Genomic DNA, 13,675 nt, shown 5'->3' on the forward strand with positions numbered 1-13,675 from the left:
GAAAATCTCGGCTTATATTAGAGTATATACGGTATGCTACTGTGCTGTTGGTATACTGTACCCCATTGTGTAAGTGTGAAATATTTAATCAACTTTCTCAGAGAACTGGGAAAACATACACTGTGGGTGAAATTTGTTATCCTCTTCTGTGAGATACAAGTGGAAACCTGCTCTGTGGGTGAAATTTTTAACAGGACTTGCAGTAGTAGTCTCTGTGAGGAAACTGTTAAAATTGTTATGTTATTCATTTACTTCATATTTTACATTGATTTCTATGGTGACAGAACACCTTTAAGTTATTTTCCTATCCACATTTGTTTGAAGGGCAATTGTCATGCTCTTACCCCCATTTAACTTCCCCTAATCCTTATTATGACCATTTAAGAGCCATGTTAAAGCACCGAAGTTGACTTCTATTGGCTTGGGGGCCAAGTTCGAACCTCAACCGAACTTTTTTACTGGATGTTGGGCGAACATCCAAGGGTACACTAAGACATCTGTCTGAGATTGTTTAGTGAATCCGGCATTGAGCATGGGGTTGGACATGATGACCCTTGAAGGTCCCTTCCAACTCTAACATTCTATGATTTTATGATTCATCACTATTAAACACACATTTTCAGATCATTAAAAATAATGTACAGATCACTGTCAATTTATAGAATAAACATTTAATCCTCTCAAGTACAAAGTTAAGAAAATCTACAAACCAACAGTTACAATATAAATACAGCAAATATATCAAAATAAATACATGGATACAGAGGACATTGCACTATCGTCATTTCCAATTTCATTTGACTTGAAAAAGCATACACATATATCACTCCTGTAGGATACTTTATATATCAGAGATTACACCATGAAGGATGTATTGGAAATTTTAGCAAAGTGGTGTTAAACTTTATTGCTGTCTTCCGAAATCCTGAAGTCAGTCTCTTGGGTGCAGAATGAAGTTGGCAGATCATCATTTAAGGGACACAATACTACGACAAATATTTGGCTGCCCTTGAAAGCTTTCTCCTACTTTTAAAATGCAGAAAACATCATAAAATATGATTACAGAGAATATTATTTTACATTATAGATGTAAAGCTCACGCCTCCTGTAACTGTTGAACTTTGTGTTATTTTGTATTGTCTTTATTGTCTGCACATGTCCCCGCTTAATTGTAAAGAGCTGCGGAATATGTTGGTGCTATATAGGGAAAATTATTATTATTACAGTGAGCTGATAAGATTAACAAATATTTTATCATCCAGGAAACATTTTGCGCTCTGGACCTAGGAAAGTGTCATGTTTTTCATGATGTAAATTACAAGTTGTGTCTGTGTAATTTAATTTTAAAGTTTCTCATCAACAGGGTCTTCCTTTTGGATATGGTAAAATGCTAAACAAAAAACTAGACAAATACTTCTTGAGTTTTAGACATTATCATATAGATGGATGATGATGTAAAAAATGTTTTTTTTTTTTAGTGGCTGGAACCACAAATACAGTATATATGCAAACACACACGCTGATAGATAATTTGCCTCCTCCATATGGTTGTCTTGGTGTTGAAGTGAAAAGTTGCTTCTCTCCTTTTGCAACCGCAAAGAGCCTGAGTGACGTTTAGTCAAATATAATCTTCATGCTTCTGTGTCGCCTTCAAACTGCATGCTGGAAAAAAAAAGAAATATTAATAAATCATGAGATAGTAAAACCGATCATTCGTATGCTCCCAAAAAATCTTATATTTAAAGGGGTTGCCTCTTAATAGGCCATAAAAATGTCAGGAAGTGGGCCCCCTACTGGAGAACTCCCTTCTATGAGCTGTGAGTCAGAACGACTCTTGCAAACCAACTAATGGTCTGGAAAACCTGAGATACCCATGTATTACATTGGAATGGCCATCTTGTAATCCTACATTTCCAATTTTGTCACCTCTACAGGGAAAATATCTGTGTGGCTATCATTTGCATAATTAGTAAATTATAGAGGATGTTGGCACTACACCATTAAGTTTAGGTAATCATTTTTTTTTCTCAATCATAAGTGGAAATCAACATTTTTTTAGAGAATGAGGTGACCATTGCTAAATATTTTTTCCCCTTGCTTTTGGGAGATTCATTCCCATCTTTAGAGAAAAAAAATATGCACAATGAAAACTGATTAATTATGAATAAAGATGATGGCCATTTGAATGTGGCTGAATTTTATATTAGATCTGGAATACGTGACTGAACGCGAATACTTACAGTAGATTAGAGTCCTATCATGATTTAAGTTTGGTTAGAATGAAACCGTTTTGGTCTAAATGTTACAGTTGTAATACATAAGATAAAATACAACTGTATCTCAGGAATGAAAAGTCTCAGTGATAGTCCTGTGGTCTATTGCAGTCATAAATACAAACTACAACCTTGTCCATGCTTCTTAAAATCTATAACTGCTCTTAGAGGCAGCATTTTAATAATAGGCATGTTAATATATAAGTGGTTTTAAAGGTTGCACAAAGCCATAGTGTTATTCTAGGATTTGACGTAACATAAAGTGATGGCATATTGTGTGGCAGGGGTGAAGTTTTGAGCTGTGCCTTTTGTGTGCCGTGGAGGGTGTCCAATGGGCCCAGCAGAGCACAAAAAGGCATCATTATTATAAATGGCATGGTGTAGGCAGGACTCTGTTACAAACTTGGCATTAGGTGTTGGGGCATCAAGTTAACCATCTTTTGCTAAGACTTCATCATCTTCCATCTGCAAGGACCATACAGGTACAGCTGATGAGTCACAAAGCAAAAACGCACTGCTACAGATACACACCCATTCACTTTGACTCCACTATTTAACTGAGAGCTGCCATTCAGACCACAACCTTGAAAAAAATACAGGTAAGAAAAAGTCCATGGGCAAGGGAGATATTCTACACTTCCAACACTTTAGTGTTATATTCACAACATAAAAAGTCGAAAATGTAAGCATAAGAGAATAAAGAGTTAAAACAAGTTAAAGGGAACCTGTCACCTGAATTTGGCGGGACTGGTTTTGGGTCATATGGGCGGAGTTTTCTGGTGTTTGATTCACCCTTTCCTTACCCGCTGGCTGCATGCTGGCTGCAATATTGGATTGAAGTTCATTCTCTGTCCTCCATAGTACACGCCTGCACAAGGCAAGATTGCTTTGCGCAGGCGTGTACTATGGAGGACAGAGAATGAACTTCAATCCAATATTGCGGCCAGCATGCAGCCAGCGGGTAAGGAAAGGGTGAATCAAACACCCGGAAACTCCGCCCATATGACCCAAAACCAGTCCCGCCAAATTCAGGTGACAGAGTCCCTTTAATTGGTGTACACCAGGAATGCACATTTTTTGGTCCAAGGGCCGCAATGCCAAACTGATTCAATCACAACAACCACAAAAAAATTAAAGGGATACTTACATGAATACATCACCAGAACCACCATCAATACTTTAATACATCACCAAAACCAAGTGCTGATTGTTTGAGGAAGATAGAGAGATTCTGCTCAGTTTCTAATAATAAGTGTGAACATATGCTAACTTACACTGATTTTTTTGAAGCAGAGACTGAGGAGAATCTTGCCAAATCCTTCTCATAATCTGAAAACTCAAAACAAACCAGTGTAACTGGGTAAAAGAAGAATTTGCTGGTAGAGATTTACTGTTTTCTCTTGATAATCTGATTTTTCTTGTCACCCCAGTAGACTTACGTTTTAAAAAGAGGTCAAGTGTAAAACTCAAGCAGTAGTTCTTTCACAAAAATCTTCTGAATTTAGAATTTAGAAATTATCCCTGTGATAAATTCTCTAGGAAATGATTTCCGGCAGAACGGAACTATCCCATTGGAGATCAAGAACATTTTAACCCAAAATGTTAGCCCAAGTAGAGAGGGTGACATGTTCTCTCATCTCTAAAGCACTTCAGTGCTTGGTTGTTATTTACATCTTCTACTTTCTACTCAAAAACCTTGGGCTGAAATTTCCATGGGCTTTGTTATAATTCTTCCTAAGGTGCAAGGGTTTACTACCATCTTGGTAGTGGTTACCATTTTTCCAAGATGTATTGTTTTATTACATTAGGCTACTTTCACACATCAGCTTTTTGCCTTCAGGCATAATCCGTCTATTTTTGAGAAAAACGGATCCGCTGCAAATTGTGAAAAACTGATGCGCCAGATCCGTTTTTTTGCTGGATCCATTTTGGTTTAACGGGCATACAATTCTGACGTCCTGTTCCGGGGATGAGAGAGAGAGAGACTTTCAAGAATTGAAAATGCAGGAACAGGGCATGCTCAGTGCGAAAAAAAACAGAATCGATAGCTGGATCCAGTCAATACACCACACGTTTCATCCGTTTATCGCTGGAACCGTCGCTGGGCGTTTTTTCGCCGGATGCTTTCTCCGTCCGCCGGAAAATACATTTTGGACGGATCCGGCAAAAAATGGATGAAACGTGTGGCCATCGGGCACAATCCGGCGCTAATACAACTCTATGAGAAAAAAACGGATCCGGTGGAAAAAAAAAACAGATCTCTTTTTTTCTAAACTCGCCAGATTGTGCCTGATGGCAAAAACCTGATGTGTGTAAGTAGCCTTACCTGGACTTACATCTGCTCTACAACTGGCCCAAGTGTTTTTAGAGAAATTTTCTTCTAGTTCCAAAGTTTTCCAATTAGTATAGTTTCTGACTGTGCAATTTATTTCCAGTTCTGGAGAATGCTCTGCAAGAACCTAAACATTTCGTTAAATATCTCCTTTGCCTATCACCTCCAAAGTAATGGGAAACTGAGAACATCAAATCATTTTATGGAACAATACTTTCAGATTTTCTCTCATTTAAAAAAATTTGGACTTATTTGCTCCTTTGGGCTGAATTTGCCCACTGCAATTCCATTTATGAGTCTTAATGGACACCTTCCTTTATCATAGTCTATGATCATGAACCTTATTTTCCTTTGTCTATTGCATCCAAAAGTAAACATCCTGCTGTGAACAGTGTCTCTCAGGACATGTATGACATCTGGACTAAGGTGCAATCCAGTTTGACATCAGCTAATGTGAAAAAGTAATGATAAACACCGTTGGCCTGTTACCGACATTTGTACTCATGATAAGGTTTGGCTTTCCCTCAAAAACATTTGATTAAAGACTCTATGCAAGAAGCTGGCCCCTTAGTTTTTAACTTTATTCCAAATTAGTAAACAAATCAATCTGTTCACCTTTAAAACTTACCTTCAACTTTGAAGATAATTAATGCATTTTATATTGCCTTACTTGGTCCTTTGGTTTGCAATAATCTCTCCTCTACTGTAAAGTAAGCTCCTGATTCAACCACTGATCCTGATTAACTGAATTCTGAATTGTAAAAATGCTTGTGGACTGACTACAGTATTGAAAAAAGTATTAAATAAGACATTAATGCTCCAATTTTACCCAAGGTTTTGACCAAGCATCCTCTTTTTTTGTTTGTTGGACTCTTAGTGGCCCCTAAAAGGAAAGTATTATGCCTCACTTGTTCTACCTCCAACACTGGGCTTTGCTTCTTCCTTCTTCCTACATTCAACTCCCTCTGTGGTAAACCGTGCACCTCTTATTTCGTCATCCATGGTCTTATATGGCTCAAATGGCTGTGTACGTCCTGCGAGCATAAGTTGTAGCACACAACGCTATTATTTGGTTCCCGTGACTTTGGTCACACTCCCCACTTGGCTCTACTGTAGCTAGACATATAAGTATCTTGTCAGCTGGTCCTGGCTGCTGTATAACAAGACTATGGAAACCTGGGTGTCGTAACCAGTGCCTTCCCCCCTCCCATCATTCCCGTAATGAAACACACACAGTCTGAGGTGGGTTGAACAGGTCGGTCACAGTTTATTAATTACATAAGCAGAGAAAGGCAATTACATTTTGTAACGGGTGGCTCGTGCCGAGCTCCTGTCCACTATGGACAGGTGAATTGGCCCAACGAGCGGTTACAACCTTTGCCCTCCTCCGCTTCTTCTGCTGTGACTTAATAAAGTTAACAAAGGTTAGTTATAATTACATCCGTATATATACAAAATTTGTTTTTTTTTTTTTTTTAAATAATTAAATATTACAATAAGATTTACAAATTTACATTATTACTCCAGTTAGTATGACCATTAGCCACTAAAAGGGAGGGAGGAAGGGTGGGACAAAAGCTTCCAGGTGTCCACCGGGAGGAAAAGAGGAAGCTCCCGGCTGGACACCTTGATTTAACCCCTGTAGAAGTGTCCGTAGGACCCCTCCCCTCCAGCGACCACTGGCCGGCTGGGGGTCTCCTAATTAGTACATCACCAAGGGGAGTGATGCTAGGGGGGAACTGGGCTCTGACATCATTTTAATGTTGCTCTCTCTGTGTGCTCCCCAGTCAGAGGCGCGCACCTTATACAGTACCGCACCTGCCATCAGCTTCTACTTCTTCAGCTTCTACCATCAGCTAAATCCTGCTATTCCTGGTGATGTCACACTGTCTCATCTCTGCTGAATCAATATACCTGATAATTAATTTCTCTTATTCCTGGTGTTGTCTGCACTCACATCCCCACTGTTTTTTTATGATATGACATTCCTGAAACAAGGTGCCAGATTTCTTACACAATTATGCTGCTCCTGTGTTGTTAGTGCGTTCCTGCAACAAGGTTCCAGATTGCCTACACAGCTCTGCGGTTTCTTGGTGTTACCGCAATCCTGCAATAAGATACCAGATTACTTACAAAACTCTGATGTTCTTGTATGTTACCGCTCTCCAGCAATAAATTGCCTGATTGACTAAACTCTGCTGTTACTGCACTCTTGCTGCAAGATACCAGATGGCCTACACTACTCTGCTGCTCCTATGTTGTCCGCAAGTGCTCCTTATTCTGATCTACAGCTTAGCGAATACACCTCACCAGGTGAGCCCTTAACCATTTTCCACCAGAAGTGGGATTGAATAGCCATACTCAAGTGAACAAAGGAAAAAGCTAGTGTGTGCTTGTTGCTGCTGCCTTGAGACCCCTCAGCTGTACCTGTAGAGGGCAGAGGATTTGAATTCATTGTGAACGAGCAGTGAGCCTGCATAAGATCGGACCTGTGGCTAGATTGGTTCTGCTTCATACATTGGAGAACTGGGACTATCTGTTGTTTATTATGGTCTAACTGTACCAGTTGCTGGCAGGATGCCATTATTCCATTTTAAACCCCAGACAGCTCCCAATAATTTTGTAACCTTATTTAAAGTCAGTCTAATTAAACCAATTATGCATTCAGAATTGAGGGGCACAAGATCACACAATATCATCTGTCTGATGATGACAGGAGAGGGAGATAAGAATGTACCCACTCTGACACTACCGGTGCCGAGAACAGGCACAAATCTACAGACTCCATCTTGTCCCAATCTTCTTGGACTTGCTGAGAAGGGGCACGATTTGCCAGAAAGAAAGTGTGGTCTAATATGCGGCATTGTGCTCCAAAAATGCACCAAAATTTTAGCGTAAATTTCTGACTCCAAGCATAACGACTATTAGGTTGTGTAAAATTTTGCACAAGGTTTAGTAAACAGCTGTTTGATTAATCTGGCGTATTTAAAGACTGTCTAGTCTGTTTATTATTTGATTATTGATTAATATCTTGGCGCTATAGAAATAATAATAATTTTATATGTCCAAGTTCAAGCAGAGCATGTATTCAAATGCTGAAATATACTTGATTGATTCTCCTGATTAGTAATATTGTAATAGTAATGTAAAGTATGGTGAGAAAAATGTGCTTACTGCAAAGACCTTGGTGTTCAGAATAAGTGTCCGATCATATCGTATACACTCAGTGTTGTTGTGTCATCTTAAAGGTCATGTTTGATTTATGTTCCTGTAATAGCTTTTTTAACTGAGTGACGAAGGCAATGTAAAAGTGTGAAGCAACAATAGAAAACCCTATGATTACTGTTTGCTATACAGTTTATCTTTAGTATGTTCTATTATTATAATTCTTTATTAATTTAGCCAACATTTTGTTTTTATTGCTGCTGAGAAATCCAGTGTGTGTGGGGGTACTCTATAAGAAATCACATTGTGAGTGTGGCTCTGTGAGAGACATCATGGGTGAGGGGACACGGTGGGGAATCAAAATCTAGGAAGGGTGATGTGGAGGCCTAAAATTGTGGGGGTCACTGTGGGGGGATAATGCACTGTGGGGACATCATACTATGTGTGGGGAAGCTTCTCTGGGTCATCAATCTGTGTGGGTGGGCACGATTGGGGCTTTATACCGCATTATGGGGGCATTATATTGTGTGGCGAAACCATTTAAAAGGGATTTTGTACTATATGGGAAGAACAGGGGTCTTTATTGGGGCTCAAACTCATCTGTGTGAAAAATGGACAAGTGCAATCCAATAAAAAAATTGGATTGCACTCTGACTAATGTTATTCTATGATTCCCTGCTCATCTGCGATTTTTTTTTCTCCGCTCAGATTGGACTGAGAAAAAAAAAATCACAGGATGCTGCAATTGGCCATGTATATCAGACGAGACTCACCAATTCAAGTCAATGGGTGTGAGTAGAAAAAAAAGATCGTATGGCACACGGACCACTTCCTCAGTCGAGTACAGTAAATTCTCAGCGTAACCCGTCAAAATAAAATAGATAGATAGAAGGTGTGGAGATCCCCAAAATTTTAACCAGCTGAGGAGAAGCCGAAAGCTGGGGTCTGATGTGTATAGCCTGGGAAGGAGCTAATAAACCTCAAGCTTCCCAGGCTATTAATATCAGCTCACAGCTGTATACTTAGCCTTTACTGGTTATTAAAATGGGGGACCCCCCCAAAAATGATGTGGGCCCCCACTATAATTAATAGCCAGCAAAGGCTAGGTAGACATCTGCGGGCTGATATTAATAGGCTAGGAAGGGGCCATGGATACTGGCCCCCTCCCAGACTAAAAACATAATCTCTCAGCCACCAAAGACATGGCGCATTCATATGATGTGACAATTATGGCACTTATCCTCCACTCTTCCCAATTGCCCTGGTGCGGTGGCAAATGGGGTAATGTGGCTGAAGTTGATGTCAGCTTTGAATTGACAGCTGACATCAAACCCAGGGGTTAGTAATGGAGAAGCATCTATAAGACGCCCCCATTACTAACCCCATAGTCAAATTGGCTATGAACTCTGCTCAACTTATTCATGGCACCACGAGACACTAATGTTGTGCTATTATGCCACCCCACTTGCCCCCGCACCAGGGCAAGTGGAAAGAGTAGAGGCTAAGGGCCAGACTTGGCTCATCTTATGGATGTGCCATTTTTGGGGCAGCTGTGTTGGCCGAAATATGGAAAAATTATAGCTCTCAAAATAATAAAACTTGTTTTTGTAATAAAAAACAGCAGTCATACATAAAAAACCTGTGTGATGCAGTGACCCCTGTTTCAGGTAGGGGGCACTGCATGGTCTCCTCAGAATATGCACAGAGGCGTATTAAGGCCATAGAAATGCATGGTAGTCACAGGCATAACTGTGGTGATGGGACAACATCTGGCATTAACGTAAATGGCTGGTATGTGTCGCAGAGGAAGATACCTGTGCTGTAAGCCTGAGGTAAGGTTGCTCTGGGACCTTTAGTCCCACAAGTGTTGGTGTAGTTTTAAAGGGAGGCTTGCATGGTTGGTCGGAGTGCTGGGTGGGTCTGACTAACTACACACATCTCCCACCTATGGGAGTGGTTACAGCTTCATAATGTGACCAGGGTGGGGTTACATGGTTCTGAGTGTATAGACCTCAATGGTTCTTGGCTGTAAGGTCCTGTGAGAGGAAGGCCTGGGTATTGGGAGGTCCAGAGTGGGGACCGGATCCCTGAAGAGCACCTGGTGAGGCCATGGTCCTGAGTGGCCTCTCTGTTGGGAGGTCCTGTGTGTGGACTGTATCCCTGAAGAGCACGAGGTGAGGCCAAGATCCTGAGTGGCCTCTTTGTTGGGAGGTCATGTGTGTGGACCGGTTCCATGAAGAGCACAAGGTGAGGCCATGGATCTGCAAAGCCGGTGATGGCTACTGTGTGGGGAAAGCTACCGACCTTCATTGGGTCTGGAACTGACTGGTATGTGTCTGTCAGGCAAGTTGGTGATCCCCGTAAGGCAGCTTCTCCGGAGGATATAATGAACTGTTCGGTGTACGGTCACCCATGATAACTGGATGAAGTGAGAACTCTAACATGTTTAGTGTCTCTTAGATGACGTTATATATGAAGTGATGTAATGAACTATTCGTGGTTGCGGTTTATGATACCTGAATATACCAGATTGACTGTTTTATGTGCAAAAAATGTTCCTGTGTGCATTTATCCTGTTGCCAAGCAAGTATTCCCCAACCCATCAGTAATCCGTGCATCACACCTGTAAGTACTCGGGCAGAAATCCGAGAGTGGACCCTCTGGGTCGTGACTCTAGAGCCCCCGGGGTCGAGCGGACCAGATGGAATCACCCCCTATACAGGGAGTGTTAGGAGCAGGACCTCGGGGGAATGGAGACACAACAGCTAGAGCCAATGGGGCGACCCAAGATAAAGAAGGAAACCAAAGGCTATAAGGATGGCAGGGAATAATAGGAAAACAAGACTTAACTGAAAATGACTGGAACACGGAACGGCAGAACACAGCTGGAACACGGACTGGCAGGACTCAGCAGGAACACGGACCGGAAGGACTCAACAGGAACACGGGCTGGCAGAACACTGCAGGAACACGGACTGGCAGGATACAGCAGGAACACGGACTGGCAGGATACAGCAGGAACACGGACTGGCAGTATACAACAGGAACACGGACTGGCAGGATACAGCAGGAACACGGACTGGCAGGATACAGCAGGAACACGGACAGGCAGGACACAGCAGGAACACGGACTGGCAGGATACAGCAGGAACACGGACAGGCAGAACACAGCAGGAACACGGGCTGGCAGGACACTAAGACAAAGTAAAGACTGGGCTGAGAGAAGACACTGGTGCAGGGGAGCCTAGGGCATAGGGACACTGACGGTAGACAGTGCACCTACAAAGCAAAGGCGTCTTACCTAGGGAGACGCCGGGAAGAAATACCCGATGGGCGCCGCCATGTTGGGGCGGAGCCACCGGGTCGCGACCTCCCAGAAGGCTTTGCGATGGAGGAGACGCGACCGCGCATGCGCAGAGGGACCGGACGCCGTGAGCCGGCGAAGGGGGAAGCAGAGCGGCGCTGGACAGGATCGCGAGTGCGCCGAGGGACGGGAGAAGCCGGGTAAGTATGCGCAGCGTGCGCAGCATACGTAACAACACCTGATAGAAATCTGGTATCGCTGTAATCGCATGGATCCGAACAATAAAGTCGTCTAACCACTTATAAGCCCCAAAATGGTATAAAAAAACTTCAACTTGTCCTGCAAAAAATCAAGCAGTCACATGTCTTTGTCAGCAAAAGAATTGAGAAAAGCATCTTTTACTGTGTGACAGCAGCCAAACATAAAAACCAGATATAAATCTGGAATCCCTGTAATCGCACTGACCTAAAGACTAAAGTCGTCTAATAACTTTTAACACACCAGGAACGGCGTAAAAAAATAAATAAAACCAATTCTTCACCTGCTGTGGATTTGTTCATTCTGCCTCCCAAAGATTGCAGTAAGACTCAGCGCACATTTATCCTACAGTCTATGCTCAGTGCTTACACTGGAGTTTCTGTGTAAATTTCTGACATACGTGATTCAGAGCCAGATGAATCCCCTGGTGGAAGATTCCCTATAACGAGGCAGATGGAGACACTGTAGATGCTGTCTGGCCTATGATCCAGTAGTCTCCGTCTTTTTAGGTGTGCATAAAAGCACTGCAACCACAGTTTTGCGCACTTCTGAAAAAAAGGCATCTCTGAACAGAGGTAACTATCCTGTCTCATTATAGTGAATGGATCATTTGAGGGTTTCATCTGAATCACACCACTTGGAGATTTGATGGAAAACCCAAAGTAATTGCATAGCTTAAAGCTCCGGATAAATGTGATCCCAACTGTTATGTAAAATGTTTCCAATAAAGCTTCAACTCAATCCACAAACAAAGTCCCCACTCAGGTCTGTCATCTGTCAATGTAAATATAGGGGACTTCCACGTTCCTGGTAGCACAAAGGCTCTGAAAAAGCAAAATGACTCCTTACTCCCCAAAAGAAATGCAGCAAATTCTGAACCCTCAAATCCAAATGTCCCCCTCCCTTTTGAGCCCCACAGTGTGCCTAAACCACATTTAGCATCCACATATTTGGTATTTCTATAACAATGAGAGCCCATTTAATTTATGGTAGTGTGACACCAGAAGTATGAGCTGAGCGCAAGGTACTGAACACTACAACGTACTGGTCACTACAACGGCAGTTTCTGATTTTCACTAAGCAACATCCACTCTTGCGTGTTTCTGAAAAACACCCATGGAGTCAAAATCATCACTACATCTGTAGATGAATTACCAAAGGAGTATAATTTCCATAATGGGGTCACTTGAGGGGGGATTCTGCTCTTTTAGCAATTAAGAACTCTGGTATAGCGCTCTGTGTATCCCTCCTGAGTCTTGTTGTGTGGCTAAGCAATACTGTACAGCCATGTAGCATATTTCTACTTTCATAAACAAAAAGGTGCCATTTTGGTGCCATTTTTACCCATTTTCCGATGTGAAAATGTAAAATCTTGGGCTAAAACAAAATTTTGGTGGTAAAAATGTAATTATTTTTTTCTTCACTGTCCAATGGTATAAAATTATGTTACCCACCTGTGGTATCAATATGATAACTGCATCATTAGATTAATTCAATAATAGGTGTAGTTTGTAAAATGGTGTCTCTTATGGTGGGTTCTGCTGTTCTGGCACCTCAGGGGGCTCTGTAAATGTGACATGGCACTTTAAACCAGACCAGCAAAACCTAAACTCGAATATGGCGCTTCTTCCTTTCTGAGCTTTACACTGTGCCTCAAAAGTAGTTTTTGACCACATATGGGGTACTGCTGTACTAAGGAGAAAAAGCACAACAAATTTGGGGTTCCTTTTTCTCCCCGATTACCCTTGTGAAAATAAAAAAATTGTGCTAAAATATCATTTTTGTGGGAAAAATGTGATTATTTTATTTTCACAGCTCTACATTATAAACTTCTGTGAAGCACCTGGGAGTTCAAGGTGCTGTTGGGAGTCGAGTTTCCTCTGCTGCACAGGGGGAATCTCGATCCGTGTCTGCTGCGGTTTCCCATTCGGTATCAGCCGCAGTGGGCTCTGCTCAGCGGAGACGTCGCTCCCAGCGTCTCGCTGAGGCTGATTCGGTGCATAGGGTCACTACTGCCTTTTCTGACTTTCCTATGGTACCCTGCACTGATCTGCGGCGAGCAAGCCTCTCTGGGACTAAGTCCTTATTTACTCACACTGAGCATGCCCAGGGCAGGGTCTCCCATTGGAGGTCGAGGGCCACATGTTCGGTCACATGCTCAGGTACTGCAGTACATTCCATTGGTCCTCCTGGACGGTCCTGAAAGGGCAAAACATGCTCAGGTACTGCAGCACTTTCCATTGGTCCTCCTGGAAGGTCCTGAAAGGGCAAAAACTTCAGTAGCAGCTTCCTGTGCTGCAACTATATAAACTGCGCATGACCGCACGGCCATGCGCTAGTATT

The 13,675-nt window shown here is 42.2% G+C and overlaps 1 protein-coding gene across 1 annotated transcript in view; it reads right to left on the minus strand.

The window, feature by feature from the left end:
- Positions 1–655: 655 nt before the first annotated feature.
- Positions 656–13,675, minus strand: part of TMEM233 (transmembrane protein 233) — a 173,831-nt gene continuing 160,811 nt past the window's right edge. The window contains exon 3 of the mRNA XM_069745423.1: positions 656–1,662. Within this exon, the coding sequence (XP_069601524.1) occupies positions 1,651–1,662 (12 nt within the window). The 3' untranslated portion in view covers positions 656–1,650. The remainder of the gene's footprint in view (positions 1,663–13,675) is intronic.

Source organism: Ranitomeya imitator, chromosome 1 (genome assembly GCF_032444005.1).
Source record: "Ranitomeya imitator isolate aRanImi1 chromosome 1, aRanImi1.pri, whole genome shotgun sequence".
Lineage (NCBI taxonomy): Eukaryota > Metazoa > Chordata > Amphibia > Anura > Dendrobatidae > Ranitomeya > Ranitomeya imitator.